The following is a 15,134-nucleotide window of genomic DNA, read 5'->3' on the forward strand; positions in this document are numbered from 1 at the left end:
TTTTTAAGGTAAACACAACAGTCCGCTCAACGGGAAGTAATGGAGTTAAGATATGGACTCACACTCAAGCTCGCAAGGAGAAATGGAGATAGAGCCAGTCCATAATGACGTCTGTCTGCACGGTGGTAATTTTAAACCAGCCACCGTTTATTCTGACCCTCACTCCAGGAGGTATTTACCTCTCCCCCTTGATAACTACTATGAAACTCCATTAAAGATACACAAATCATCACCTTTCTGAACAAGCGACACCATAAGAGTGGTTTCTTTGGTTTCCGTTTTAGAGTGATGACAAACGGCATCCTGTACGCACACCCAACAGGCACGCCTTCCCGCCCAACAGGCTCGCACAGATTTCTGACGAATTAGTGCTGTGTGTGCTGGTACATGACACAGAAAAAGCTAGAAACTTCTATGTTACCTCCGTACAAAGGACACTACAGCAGGGCAGGTGAAAATTACAAACATCTGTATAACAATGATGAACTCGACTTACCCGCAATTACAGTAGCAACTGTGAACTTCTAATGCAAGTGACAACGTGTTTATGGGTGATTAAGCGCGATACAGGGCAACAATTATAAAGTGACACAGATTCACAGTTGTAGATAAGCCTCAGATGTGTCATCCCCCTGTGGGTGCTTAGCGAAGCGTGCCGTAAATCATGCCCGCCCGGAGGCCAGTTTACCCAAAAGCCAGCGCATACGGGAATCGGGTGGAAAAACAGAGATAAAATCCTGCATTTAGAACCCGGAGGTACGTTTCCACCACCACAATCACTACGGCGACAAACGGGCATCCCGATCAAGGGATGATTTTTTATGCAGGAATATGCGTTAATCTTGGGTGCGTCTGAGCGAATTTGGGTGACTCCTGCGGGTAGATAGAGAGTGGTGGCGCCCCGGAATATATAAGCAGCTAACCTCCCAACAGCCTCCGTCTAGTCTGGTTACCAACTAAACCTCTCTCTCTCTACGTGTATTCCTTTTTGCGCCCACTCTAGTTTTGATAACTTGACTGTTGATTAAAATTCGATTAAAGGATTATATTCTGAGAACTAGTTTTATCTACGTCCCGTCTATATATTGTGACTTGCCACCTTTGCTACCTGGTCACGAGACAAGATTAGACACCCCGTTTATTCCCCTCTCTTTCAAACACACAGTTAAACACCTCCAAACCACAAGATACTCTCCCTCAGTTAGCCCGACCCACTATCCACCGCATATTTTTGTCTTTTTTTTTTAACGTCGTTGATTTTATCTCTGTTTTTGATTTTATTTGAACTGCATTTCCTCCTCCACAATGACATACGAGACCCCTTCCACCATCTCCAAGATTGACGAGTGCACCGCTTACGAAAAAGGTGTCTTACTCAGAAATAAATACCGGTTCGTCAAGTCCATCCAACAAGGCTCGTATGGTAACGTTTCGTTAGCCCTCGATACCACAACCAACACTGAGGTCGCTATCAAGGCCATGAACAAATCCGTCCATGGCGTTACCCCTGTCGCCAGACACGAAGTGTCTATCTTGTCCAGACTTGGATACCACCCAAACATCTGCCAGTTGTTGGATTCGTTTGAAACTTCCAGCACCACCTACCTTGTGTTGGAATACTGCAGCGGTGGTGACTTACACGACAGATTACACTCCCAGGGTGGCTTGTCTTCTTTCACCGTCTACAAGTTAGCTTCGCAATTGAAGGAAGCTTTGAATCACTCCCACCAACGTGGCGTTTATCACCGCGATATAAAACCGGAGAACATCTTGTTTTCTGCTAACGGTGATGCGAAGTTGGCTGACTGGGGCTTGGCCACATTGGCCCGTTCGTCCTATGATTCTTCGGTTGGCACTGAGAAGTACATGGCGCCTGAGTGCTTCGTCTCTTCCACCAAATACGACACTCTTTACGCCGATTACTGGTCCTTCGGCATGACCCTTTTGTTCGCCATATTTGGCAAGGCTCCGTTCACCAAACCACACCCAAAGGCCGACAATAACTTCAAGTTATTCTCCGTGAAGCGTGGTGGTAGCGACAATAATGACATGGACGTCCTCTACGATATTTACCCAGACATGTCTGCCGGGTGCCTTGAAGCCTTGGTTCCTGTCTTGTCTTTAATTCCGTCGTCGAGAAATCTTGAAAAGTGCGTCGACTTGTTGAATGATAACTGGTCCTGCGGCTTGACCGTGGACGAAGAGTACGAGTTGGAAATGTGTGAAGCTTATTCCGACGAGGACGATATGTTTGAGATGGATGATGCAGCCTACGACGATGTGATTGTCCCATACACGTCCAAGGAAATCTCCACTCTTTCTTCGATCGTGGATGATTTTTCTACTTCCACCGCTGCTACTTCTGTCACTTCCATTGCTATCCCAAGCACCAAGGAAACGGCTACCGCTCCAGGTATTGCTCCGTCTCAGTTTGCCTCTCAACCGCCACCTTCCTTGATTGGCAACTCTTACATGGGCAAGTCATGGTCTGACATTGAGGACGAAGACGATGATGATTTCTTCTTCCAATTTGAAAGCATGAGCTTGTCTCAATCGGCTCAAAAGCCCGCCACTGTTGGCGCTGAACCTGTTGCCGTTAACTGCAATACCAAGCTGACACCAAGTATTGCTATTGGTAGTGCTGTTACTTCTGGCGTCACTGCCAGTGGTGAAAGAAACTTTAACTGGTTTTAAGGTTTCAGTTACGATGGCTGTCCCCATATCTTTCAGCTCCCCCTCTCTAAAGAAAGACACTGCCTGTTTATCCTACACGACTAATGATGTTAATGACTTCTCTCCTTTATTTCTCTTTTACTTTCTCTTTTTTTTTTGATAACTAGGCTTTTATTTATGGGGTTTCCCAACAAGCAATCCTTCCGAAGCCTAAAAAACCCAAAAACACCAAAAAAATCACCCAAAGAAAAAAAAAACCGAAAAATCTTTTAATAACTTTTACACAATCTTTGGTTTCAGTATTGGCTCCTCGGATACACCTCCTATTTGCATATCTTTTCTTACCTCTTTTTTTTACTACTTTTCTTAGTGTATAGCTAATCTAATCAGCTTATATTTTGATAATATTTTAACTGATGTAGCTCAACTAATTTCCCCTAGCTATGATTGGCAGAGATAAACATCCACCTGTTTTCTGATTGTGTCAAGATTCGGGCGCGGCATCCAAACCACCTGGCTTTCACTAGCCCCGGGATTATATCTTCCATCTAAATGGACCTCAGTGCTTCCCGCGTAAATTCCATTCCTGTCTTGTCTCGTTTTGCATATTTTTATGTTCAGGTTACTTGTTGCTATGTTCGTGCTTGAAACGGGTTACGACACTTCCCTTACCTTTTCGGAAGTATCTTTTGCTACCGAGTATTTCATCACATATCATTGTGTAATCCTTGAAAGCTTAAAGCATATTAATATAGTTAGTAGCTAAAACCAAAAACCATTGAGAATTCGGTTTCTTAAATAGGAAACGAACTTGACATTGCGAGCATGTTCCCATTTACAAGCGCCATCTTTGTATGAATACGGTCTGGGCCATGTATTAACATATGTTCAGACTCTTAGAGCGAATTCTCACGCTCATCCAGTCCCAGCAGTTGCGCAAGCTGAAACAATTGACCCTGCATTAATATACTTCCTCTCGCTTTAGATCAGTGAGCTCGTGATAACGTCCTCCTGCTAGTTCAGGACCGTTCCCACGAACACCTCCTCTTACCTCGCTCATTTCTAAGACGTAAGACAGTGCTTAGTTCCTATAGGATGCTACCCAGCATATCTATAACATTTTTTGTTAGAGTTAGAGAGTTTTAAAAACCATGAGGCACTAAGTGGGAATATTAGGATTGTTTGATAGTAGTTATCCGAAATCATCCTCTAGCATAAGTGGAGCAAATGAGAAATCGGAGGAGATTATGTAAGGAGATGGCCTTCAAGGTTTAAAATATGATCTTTGTCTAATATGATTGTTGTTATCGTGAATTAATGCCATTGTATTTTGTAAATGGCTGATAAACACCCTACGACAAACAACTCACCTGATGTCAGAATCGAGAGTGTTTTCAGTATTTGGTCCCTTGGCCCAGTTGGTTAAGGCATCGTGCTAATAACGCGGGGATCAGCAGTTCGATCCTGCTAGGGACCATCTTTTTGATATCTTTCATGGACCGAAAAGCGGGGTGAAATATTAACTATCAATACATTCTCCTTTTTAATGATTGTCCAAAGATCAGCTTCTACTTCAAGTATTTCAAGCAAGCCTTCGCACTACCCAGAAGGACCAACATCCCTTCGTCCCTAGATTGAATCCGATTTTGCGTTTTGGTTTCATTTAATAACCTCATAATTAATTAATTTATACAATAAAAAAAGGAAGCACCACACAAACAAACACAAAGACCAAACAAATGGGAACATAGAGGGTTATAAGAACAAAAAAAAGTCGGACGATTCATATTCAACAATAGTCGGTAGTCGGGGATAGACAAGGCGACATCCTCGTATTGTTTCTTCTGCAGTTGCTGCGGTAGGTGGGAGATGTAGGAGGAGTTAAGAGCAAAGGTTGTCAAAGATTTAGAATGGGTCAAACCATTTAAACGGTTTCCAAAACAACATCCTTGAAACCAGCGGCCTTCTTACCCTTGTCTTCAGCGGAAGCTTCACCGTGCAAGGCCATCAAAGAGCCTAAGTCAAACTTTGGCTGCTTCAACAACTTAACCTTTCTGATGTGGACGTTCTGCAATGGGTAGATAGCCTGGGTAGACTTTTCGATTTCACGGGCAATAACTTCTGGGATCAACTTGGTAGTCAATTGGGACAAGGTGGAGTTGGCGACTTCTCTCTGGATGATCTCGGTGATCTTCTTTCTGATTTCTCTCAACTGGGAAGACTGGGCGTAGGTGGTCTTCTTGATTTGGTTTTGCTGTCTCTTGGTGAAGGCAATGGCAAAGACTCTGATGACGTAGTCGTCAGCGGTCTTAACGGTGACATTGCATTCCAAGAGAGACTGCCACTTTCTAACCAAGGACTTGAGCTTGTCGGTGGTGTAGTCGAAGCCGTGGAAGTTGGTCAACAAGTTCTTACCCTGAACTTCATCGACTCTCAACTTGACCTTCTTGTGGGCGTGGTCCTCAGAACCCTGCAAGTCAGCCAAGCAGACCTCGAAGACACGGCCCTTCAAACCATCGGCGGCGTTCTTCAAACCGGTGGATCTGTTGATCAAAGTCTTACCGACATTTCTGTTTTCGAAGGTAGATGGAGCCTTGATGTCGAACCAGTCTTTTCTAGCGAATGGGTCTTGGGCCTTCTTCTTAAGACCCTTCTTACCCTTGGAAAGTCTCTTGTTCTTACCGACAGCCATTTTTAAGTATATATTCCGGTTTTACGTTAAAGTGGCGTACGCTATATATGGGTGACACTACTGTTTTTGTTATAGCTAGACATGCGAGTGTCGAAAACGGAAAACTTTTTCGCCCGACGGCCAAATTTTCACTGCGGCGCAAACCGCAAAGGTTTTCGACGAAAGTTTTACCCGTAATTTGTATGTGTATATAAATTCGCGGAATGTTTACTGCTGGTTAAGGATTTCGCTGATAAGCGAAAAAGTTCGAGGAAACTTAGCCCTCCAAACGATTTTAGCTTTCTTCGTGTGACTGCTTTTTCCTATGTACATCATTATTCCTTTGTCTTTGTCACGTGATTTATATATGAGTCGGATTTCCTCTAGGTTTTTGATACGTGCGGGAACGAGTATAAAACGCTTGGCCCATCCTGCTATATACTCTATTTTCTCTTATGTTGTCTATTCACATTTGGTTCTTTTAGCCAGGATGCTACCATGAACAAGCTTCGACTAAAGTGTACGTTGAATTTCTCTCCCATTATCCATACTTGACTGGGGCATGTTCTCGCTATCCAAAATTTATCAATCTCAACTCTGATCCACAATGAATTTTCTTTCAATTTCATGAATGTTTTTCCTGGCAATATTCTTAAATGATGATTGTTTGATAGGGACAACTGAATGATTAATTTTTTCGTGAAGATAGTTGTAATAAGATAGTAGAAAAATCCTGACAGGATATTTGACAGGAAAGATATCATGAAGTACTATGGAAGAGGCATTTCTTAGGATAGAGGAGGTCGTTGGTGAATGATGAGTGGATATTGTCTTGGATTATGCCATCCATCCTGAGTTCTCAAGTACTAACATCTGTTTTAGAGTATTCGATTCCTATTGCCATATATAGACTAATACTACATAACTGATATTTTATCTGTAGCTTAAATTAAAATCCCCAATTCTTATCGAAAGCTATTTTCCCGGGACTAACTGAACCTGATTTTATTCAAGCGGCCAGGTTTATAACCATCCGTCTTAGACATATTGTGCATACAGTGGAAGTAGTTTTTGTGATATATTAAAGTGAACATTGTTTATTCGTTAAACATTAATTGTTCATGCAGAGAGGTAAGTTTTATACCAATATGATAAAACCGAAGTAGCAACCCAGTATAAATAAGAGAGAGAAAAAAAAGTAAGTGTAGAATTGAAAAAAGGGTGGGGGTCATTCTTTTCGCAGGCACTCAGTCTTAACATAAAAACCATTCAAGGTCAACTTTGAAAAGAAAAAATGTACAAAAAAAAGAGAAATCAAAGTGCCATAGCGTAAAGTGATGGGGAAACAATAAGCCTATCCAAGAACTTAATTGTTCTCTGGACGCAACTTTCTGACTTCCTTGCCGACTCTCCAGATCTCCATGTTTCTGATGGTTTCCAATTCAGCTTCCAACTTGACACGGTAGTCAGGAGCAGAGTTGAAGTCCAAGGATCTCTGGGTCTCGGAACCGTTCTTGACAGACTCGTACAAGTCTTCGAAAACTGGCTTCAAGGCATCCTTGAATCTTGGGTACCAATCCAAAGCACCTCTTCTGGCAGTAGTGGAGCAGGCATCGTACATGTAGTCCATACCGTACTTACCAATCAATGGGTACAACGACTGGGTGGCTTCTTCGACAGTCTCGTTGAAAGCTTCAGATGGGGTGTGGCCGTTTTCTCTCAAGACTTCGTATTGAGCCAAGAACATACCGTGGATACCACCCATCAAACAACCACGTTCACCGTAAAGGTCAGAGTTGACTTCTCTCTCAAAGGTGGTCTGGTAGACGTAACCAGAACCGACAGCGACGGCGAGGGCAATAGCCTTTTCTTCAGCCTTACCAGTGACATCGTTCCAGACAGCGTAAGAGGAGTTAATACCTCTGCCCTCCTTGAACAAGGATCTGACGGTTCTACCAGAACCCTTTGGCGCGACAAGGATGACATCCAAGTTGGCTGGGGTTTCGACCTTGGTCAAAGCCTTGAAGACTGGGGAGAAACCGTGGGCAAAGTACAAAGTCTTACCTTCGGTCAACAAAGGCTTGATTTCAGCCCAAGTTTCAGACTGAGCAGCGTCAGACAACAAGTTCATGACAATGGTACCCTTGCTGATGGCCTCGTTGACATCGAACAAGTTCTCACCAGGGACCCAACCATCTTCGATGGCAGCCTTCCAGGAGGTACCGTTCTTTCTAACACCAACAATGACGTTCAAGCCGTTGTCTCTCAAGTTCAAACCTTGACCGTAACCCTGGGAACCGTAACCAATCATGGCAAGGGTGTCGTTCTTGAAGTAGTCCAACAACTTTTCTCTTGGCCAGTCACCACGCTCGTGGACAACTTCTGAGGTACCACCAAAGTTGATGGTCTTGACACCACGGACACCGGCTGGAACAGCAGCTTGTCTGGAAACAATTGGGCGGGTGGCAGTGGCCAAAGCAGAGAAGGTTCTCTGGGAAGCAACACGAGCACCGGCAGTGCGGGCAAGACGGATGGCAGCAGTTCTAGCAGACATGTTTTGGTTTTATATTACTGTGGAAGTGAATATTGATGGAGGAAAGAAAAGCAAAAGTCAAACCTAATTCAGGAGCGACGACGTGGCTTTTTATATATTGGAGATTTTTCACTCATCGCCCGATTTTCGTCGACCCTTCTGGCGAGCCTGGGGATGAGGCACGTGGAAAATTGAAATTTCCACCTTGCAGGAGGTGAATCATACACGCAGAGGGCTGCCGGACGAGCCACCGGGAGCAACCAGCTTAGCCCTCGGAAGCCAATTTCTGCAGGCATGAGCGTAAATGCCAGTGTGAAGGGGCCATAACCCTCCACCGCGATCCTGCATGGAACGCCTATACCGGCGCAATCAACGCCGGTAGCGGTAGACAGCTCGTATTGGTGAGGGGGAAGTTACATCCGTTACTTTTAGACCCGGTCTTGGTTAAAGGCGATCAAAGGGGGGAGGATCACTCCGGCACAGGCCCGGGTACATTTTTGTGATAGCTATCATGCAACTTATGGGGGTAGAAGTTTCTTTATATCTGGAGGATTTTTTAAAATATATATATATATATATATATATATTTGGGGTATAGTAGTCAGCACTGGTAGCTTCTTCTCGGACGTTGAGCCTCATACCAGTTTACTATTTCTATGAAACGCGCAAAACCCCATTTTTGTATCCACCACCTTATGCCGTTCAACTAAAGATTGGTTGCAGGATACTATGCGGCTTTGAAGGCTCCTTGTCAGAGCGATCCCGGACGCACGGCAGCACCGGAAAACGGAGTAAAACTTCTACCTCACGTTGATGTTTAGACCAGTAATTGTTGGCAATTAATATTCCGCTCCTAGAATCGAGGATCCATCAGTTGGGTGAGTCAGTCAGCACACCCCGGATTCAACGGAATTGTGACTCTGATCCGAAGTAGTATAAGCTATTTTTATCTGGGATATTGTTCTTCCTGCGATAAGAATCCATTGTATGATGCAGAGCAGGCTCTTCAGCCTGTACCGAGTCTGTCTGAGATTGGCGGGTTGTTCGGCTGTTACTTCTCGTTTCGAAGAATACTCATCCGGCTTTTCTTTCGTGTATATCGTTGCAGGGCACCGATCCCCTCTGCGTGCAGTCAGAGTTTTAGATATCCGCTCAACGCTCCCTTTCTTATCTCCACCCTCCAGTTGTAACCTTTTGCGTTTCATAGTTTGTGATCCACAGTGGGAAATATTGAAGCTTTGGGCACGGCGTTACGGAGCTATAAGTCCACTTAGCCGAAGCATAGTTTAGTTCAAAGGCCATGTACTTAGGCAGATTGTTTTAACGTGCTACCAGCTTTTGTGTGTATTATCTTGGACAAGTAAAATTATCAAGTTGTACCTAATATGTCAAATTTACGATGGATTCGAGGTGATGTAAATGGCACATGCCAGTAGCACACGGAAAGCCCTGCCGCAGATAAGCGTCCAGTTTCTGTAAGAACAAGAGGGATTAATGCCTTCCTGCATCTAACCTGGTTTGCGCACTCCCCACAACCACCAGAACTTTATTGCGCAGATGCCAAAATTATACGCTACAGCCTTGCGGAATATGACCTTTATCAAACGTAAAAACGACAACCTCAGCCGCAGTCAACCTCTCTCTTTCTTAGAAAATCACCATCACATAATAATGGCAGATACTTGCATTCAAAACATTAAGCTCATAGGTGCGGCATCCTTGGGTCTCGCCACCGGTGTTCTTGCCTTCAACGCTAATCGCTCTATCCCATCTATCTTGACCACCATTGCCAACACCTCTGCAGACAAGACTGCCGCGGAATCTGCGTACATAAAGAAATCCCTTGACTGTTTGATCAACACCTCGCGTGCGACGCTTGCGGTGGTCGGTTCAGCGGCTGGTTACGCCTTGGTCACCGCCTTCCGCTACTCTCCAGTTTCCAAAAGACACCCATACTTGCTCTACTCCGCCGTCGGAGTCCCATTATCCTGGATTGTCTACTTCTTCTACGACAACAGGGGCTTTGGCGCCGAAAGAAACATCTCTGCAGTTCTTAAAGACCAGGAGGTCAAGTCCAAGGCGTTCCCGCCGTTGACCAAAACGACCCCGGCCGAAAAAATTGAATCGGAAGAAGTCTCTCCATTGGACAACTCTGTTTACAATGACCTTGGCGTCGAGTCTGCCTCCTTGGAGCTCGAGTCAATCGCATCTTCCACCACCGCCTCGCCGGCCACAGATGTACCGGTAGAGGATGACGACAATAACATTGAGTTCGAGATCGATCAGTCGTTATTGAAGAATGTTGTCACCCTTAATTTGAACAAGTTACAGTGTGGTTATAACGCTGTCGCATCTGTCTTGGGTGTTTCATTTGCCCTCGCCAGTGTAGGTGTCTTTGGCGAGTACTACTTTTAAACCGAGAGTGGAGTTTTGTTTTCACTGGATATAATAACTTTAACGTAATATGGTATACTTTAATACACTACAATATGACCCAACGGTTGTACATCGGAGCTTAACACTTGGAAGTCGCATCTAATGTTAGGTTGCTCTGTGTTACGTACAAATATTTTGTTTAGAGAGCAAAAGTCAGGCTTAAGTACACAAGGACGGGCATTATGTTCCTTGTATCGAAAGAGGGATGACCGATAGCGGCCTATGCGTATACTTGTCTATCGTTCGGGTTGCTCCCGTGGCTTTACTTTCCCGCTCAGAACAAACACTATTTTCTGGTTCAGACAGTATTTTGCAGGGCCATAATATCTTTCGTTCACGATTGTGGCTCAGACTAACTGCCCAAAGGTTTGCTTCTGGGTATATCGAATGCGGATGGTTATAAGTCAACTCAATTTTCCTCGTATCTTGGAGGCATGGACTTATCCTTTACGGAATGGAGCCAGGTTGCCTAGACATGCTAACGATGCTCATTTAGGTTTACTGATCTACTTTAACATTGGAAATGAAATCCAAGACATATAAATAAATGTACAAGGGAATATGACCGTCTGGTTCATAGTTTGACTCATCAGACGGAGATACACCCTAGCAATCAAGCCCAGAAGAATGCTGCCATCCCCCTAAACAAGCATCAATCTATAATCCACCATGAGAAAGGTTTTAAGTTTTCTTCACCGACTATCAAGCTAGATTAACAGAGTGTTGAAAACATAATAAAGCGACGTCAGTGAAATGGATTAGGTGTCTTGGAGAAAGAAGAGGGGAAAAGAAAAAGAGTGAAACGCACACATAATATATACGCGCCCGAGATGGAAAATTTGCTCCAGCGCGCTTGACCGCTCAAAGTCCTCCTAGGGCATTGGAGTCCACGTGGACCGTCATGTGATGGGGTCAGTACCCGCGCTTCGGCGCCGTACAGACACACAAGTCTGCAAAAATAGACAAAAGCGAACAAAATTAAAGGGTTCCAACTTTGTATCATATTACTTAAACTAATAGACTCGCCAATGAGAATACCCTGCCCGAACCAAGTCCCAAAACGGTAATAGGTTTCGCAAGGTTAACGCAAATCTACTGGGCAAATCTACTGAGCAAGACTAAAATTAGTCGCCACGTACACGTGAATAGAAATCCGCGCCGATGCTCCGCCTCAGCAAAGAACAATAATACACTTAGCTACTGAGTTCACTAATAATTATCAAACTTTGGTTTGAATTTATGTAAGGAGCTCTCTTGAGCGCTTCGGAATCTTGTTATTTTGAAGTCTGTCCGGCACGAATCGGATCCGAGCCTCCGGCTGAGTTGGCCTCCAGAACGAAAATCTCTGAGCATAGCCTCCGTGGTGCAGCAAGATCATGAAAACAATTCTTAGTAATACGCGTCAACCCGAGTAATATTCCTAGTGTATGATATTTCTGGGGTTTATAGTAATCAATTATAATTCTGGATTAATCAATCTGTAAATTAATATATCTTCCCCATTAGGTAAAAAGAAGAACCTTGGCTAGGCAATAAAATTCTCTTTCGCGCTTTTCTCCTGTTTTTTTTTTTTTTCTTACCTAGCGTGTATTCATTCTATTTTAGTGGCTTGACATATTTGTTATCCCTCACTTCTTTATCCCCAACCGACCCCGTGATATACAACAGAGGACCATGTCAAATAGATTGAATATCCTTGCAGGTACGTGGATCTAGCTTTACTAGCGACCAATACTAACCGCTCAGTGGGCGCCAACCCGTTCATCACCTTCTACGTGTCGCGCCTCGCCAATGTGGCCTCCTTGGACGTCAGCGTTGTCTCCCAGGAGGCAGCTGTGGTGGCTGCCGAGGGTTTCTCGTGGAAGTCCACAGAATTCGGCAACTCATGCTTCAGACCGTCGCCATCGTCAGTTTTTGCCTCTGTCACTGACTTGACACAGAAGCCCAAGACCTACGACTGCTTGCTCATGAGTGCCAAGTCGTTGCAAGACATTTCTGTGGTGGTGTCCCAGTTGGCCGGCTTTCTCACACCAACCGCCACCATCATCATCGAATCCACTGGTTACGTAAAGTTGGAGTCGTTTGTCAAATTGAGCTTGCCCGCAACACTCTCCAGCGTAAACATTTTGTCAATAATGACCGACCACGACGTCAGAAAGACCGGTCCCGCAAGTTACACCCACACTGTCACCGGTAATACCTCACAGACGTACATCGGCAAGGCAGAAACGCCTACGGACATCTACAGTGGCGATCTAGTGGGACTTATCTACTCGTGGGCAAATATTTTCGAGAACTGCGGCTTGAAGGTGGCAACGTTCCGCACTACGACCGAGTTTTTGGCCACCCAGGTCCAGTTATGCGTCCCACGGGCCGTATTCAATCCGTTGGCCATCATCTTCGAGATCCCGTACCCTGCCAACTTTGAGGCACAAATCTTGTCTAAACCGTTGATCAGTGGGTTAATTGAGGAGTTTAACAGACTAGCCAAGTGCATGAACGTTGCGGTGCCCAAAGAGCTGGTCTTGTACCGGCAGTGGTGTCTGAGGTATAAACAACTGCAGGGCGTGGACACCTACGCCACCAGCAGCCCGCTATTCTACGACTTTTTCCACCAGCGCGACCTCGAAATTGACTTGTTGTTGTTGCAGCCGATCTTGTTGGCGGACGACTACAACCTCAGAACCCCGTACTTGGAGTTTCTCTACGCAGTCTTGTGCCAGCACCAGAAGTTGAACCGCGGGCAGAGCGTGTTCTTCATGCGCGGCAGCTCTGCGGATGTGCAGCGCTTGCGCGACAGTGTACATGCAAAAGACCAGTGTCTACTCACGGCGCAGGAGGAGATCAAGAGGCAGCAGGCCCAAATCGCGCAGCTACAGGAGGAGACCAAGAAGTTGGTCAAAGCCAGACCCATGAGCACAGCTTACGAGGGTTCCGACTTGAGTGACTTCAGAGATATTGCGATGTATGGCGCACAGTTGAATGGCGAGGCGGTAACCCAGGGCCCAGCCCGTGGCTCCGCTACCCCCACGACCCTGGCGAGCAGTGATGGAGACCCAGACTACAAGGCGTTGTATGAGCGCGAGGTGGAGTTGAAGAAGCGTGAGATCGCCTTAGCCGCGCGCGAAATGGACTTGCGGGCGAGGCAGCCGCAAGCTCAATCTCAAGCTCAGCCCTTCCTGTCACAGGCCCAATCTCAGGGATTCTCTCAACCACAGGGTTTCCCACAGGCTCAGTCGCAAGGTATCCCACAGACTCAACCACAGGGTTTCCCACAAGCCCAGCCACAGGGTTTCCCACAAGCTCAGCCACAGGGTTTCCCTCAGGCTCAACTGCAGGGCTTCCCACAGGCTCAATCACAGGGCTTCCCGCAGGCTCAATCACAAGGCTTCTCACAGGCTCAGAGCTATTCTCAACAAGGTCCTTCGCAAAACCAACCAACGCAGGTTCCGCCTCAGGGGCTTCCGACTAATGGGCTCCCGCCCAACGGGCTCCCACAAAAGTTAAGGTCCGCATCCTATACCTCCGTTCCGCAGTCTTTTGGGAGCCAGCACCCAGTGCCGCACCAGGGCTTTCCACCGCGTGCCCAGCATCCTAACCCTGGCCCCCCAAACGGCAGGAGATTAATGTCTTTAGGGGGTATGCCGACGTACTCGAGCCAGCAGCAGCCACAGCCACAGCCGCAGCCGTACGACGACGGCTTGGGCGTTCTCCTGACCACTGGGGTGATTGACTCGGAGATTGAGTCCCGCTTCAAGCAGAAGAGCAAAGCCAACAGAAGATCCGGGTACCCAATGCACGCGTCCACCGACATGTTAGGGGGTATGCCCAATCCAAAGACTAGACCAAAGCACAAGTCCATGGTGCCGATGATGGGTGCGGGAATGGGTAACGGTGGCATGCCGACGATTGTGACCAACGGTAGTTCTCCGAATCTTAGTGGATCTGCCTCACAGAGATTTTCACAGCCACCTCAACTGGCACAGTACAACGCCAGACCTCCTAACCTGGCTAATGGTAGCTATAGCCAGGCCCCTGGCTCTGTTGCTGCTTCTGCTTCGGGAGCCCCTAGCGCTAGAAACGGAATGGGAAATCGCTACAACAGCAGTCAGAACTTGACCGTTCCGCAGAGCGCCCCACAAAGCGCTCTGCAAACGCCCCAGAACGAAGAGACTGACTCCCCGTTGGCCAACAGCACCATGACCAGCGAGCAAACCAGACAAACGGTTGAGGCTGCGCCGGAAATGGTCAACGTGGTAATCGACACGGGCGAAAAAGTGAAAGAGAAGAAAAAGAGAGGGTTTTTTGGCAAGAAGAAAAAGTAATCGGATGTTTACTGTGGGTTGCCTTGGTTAGGTTTTATGTTTTGTGTCCTGTAACTGTCTGTTTACGATTGTATATATACCGCAGCTTGATTTGTTATTTACTTAAAGCACGTAGGGGTATGTTTACGTCCCGATCGGTAAACTATTGGCACATAATCCGCCCATTTCCTTCTATTTGTGAAATACCAAACTCAGAAGTTGCAAGGGATGGGATATTTTACCTGGTAGCATACTTTTTCTAAGCCCTATCGCGAAGTCGAAGAATATGGAGGGCATTCCATGTGCATATGCGGAGGTTTGACCTGGTCCGGCCATTGGTGCACAATCAGCTAACTCACTTCGTTTCTTATATGTATACCTCTTGTAAGCTCCAAGGATTCAATCTCAAAACACTAATTATTTTATACGACTTTATTTCACTAAAATCCCCGCTACGTTCGAAGGAAAAGTTACCTCAGAGTCATTTAGACGCACGTTCCGTGGGCCATACTTAGCC

General features: G+C 45.9%; 6 protein-coding genes and 1 non-coding gene across 7 annotated transcripts; 4 read left to right on the plus strand and 3 right to left on the minus strand.

Annotated features, from left to right (window-relative positions):
- The first annotated feature begins 1,171 nt into the window (after nt 1-1,171).
- On the plus strand, nt 1,172-2,897 carry BABINDRAFT_158891 (uncharacterized protein). Its single transcript, XM_019127339.1, has one exon. The coding sequence runs from the start codon at nt 1,306-1,308 to the stop codon at nt 2,692-2,694; it is 1,389 nt and encodes a 462-aa protein (XP_018987584.1). The 5' UTR covers nt 1,172-1,305; the 3' UTR covers nt 2,695-2,897.
- A 1,179-nt stretch (nt 2,898-4,076) lies between these two features.
- Nucleotides 4,077-4,150, plus strand: BABINDRAFT_t4. Its single transcript has one exon. It is a non-coding gene; the product is annotated as a tRNA-Ile (tRNA).
- A 225-nt stretch (nt 4,151-4,375) lies between these two features.
- Nucleotides 4,376-5,365, minus strand: BABINDRAFT_42875 (40S ribosomal protein eS1; the record flags this gene model as incomplete). The annotated part of the gene is made up of 1 exon (XM_019132094.1): nt 4,376-5,365. One exon carries the CDS (start codon nt 5,363-5,365, stop codon nt 4,598-4,600), a length of 768 nt encoding a protein of 255 aa, XP_018987585.1. The 3' UTR covers nt 4,376-4,597.
- A 350-nt stretch (nt 5,366-5,715) lies between these two features.
- On the minus strand, nt 5,716-6,270 carry BABINDRAFT_69646 (uncharacterized protein). The gene has a single exon (XM_019132541.1). It carries the CDS (start codon nt 6,106-6,108, stop codon nt 5,788-5,790), a length of 321 nt encoding a protein of 106 aa, XP_018987586.1. The 5' UTR covers nt 6,109-6,270; the 3' UTR covers nt 5,716-5,787.
- Nucleotides 6,271-6,411: 141 nt separating this feature from the next.
- ILV5 (ketol-acid reductoisomerase) lies at nt 6,412-7,935 on the minus strand. The gene has a single exon (XM_019127340.1). The coding sequence runs from the start codon at nt 7,896-7,898 to the stop codon at nt 6,711-6,713; it is 1,188 nt and encodes a 395-aa protein (XP_018987587.1). The 5' UTR covers nt 7,899-7,935; the 3' UTR covers nt 6,412-6,710.
- Nucleotides 7,936-9,516: 1,581 nt separating this feature from the next.
- BABINDRAFT_158894 (uncharacterized protein) lies at nt 9,517-10,391 on the plus strand. The gene has a single exon (XM_019127341.1). The coding sequence runs from the start codon at nt 9,549-9,551 to the stop codon at nt 10,290-10,292; it is 744 nt and encodes a 247-aa protein (XP_018987588.1). The 5' UTR covers nt 9,517-9,548; the 3' UTR covers nt 10,293-10,391.
- Nucleotides 10,392-11,987: 1,596 nt separating this feature from the next.
- On the plus strand, nt 11,988-14,638 carry BABINDRAFT_5255 (uncharacterized protein; the record flags this gene model as incomplete). Its single annotated transcript, XM_019132179.1, has 2 exons — nt 11,988-12,015; nt 12,060-14,638. 2 exons carry the CDS (start codon nt 11,988-11,990, stop codon nt 14,636-14,638), a joined length of 2,607 nt encoding a protein of 868 aa, XP_018987589.1.
- Between the last annotated feature and the right edge of the window lie 496 nt (nt 14,639-15,134).

Source organism: Babjeviella inositovora (assembly GCF_001661335.1).
Source record: "Babjeviella inositovora NRRL Y-12698 unplaced genomic scaffold BABINscaffold_1, whole genome shotgun sequence".
NCBI lineage: Eukaryota > Fungi > Ascomycota > Pichiomycetes > Serinales > Babjeviella > Babjeviella inositovora.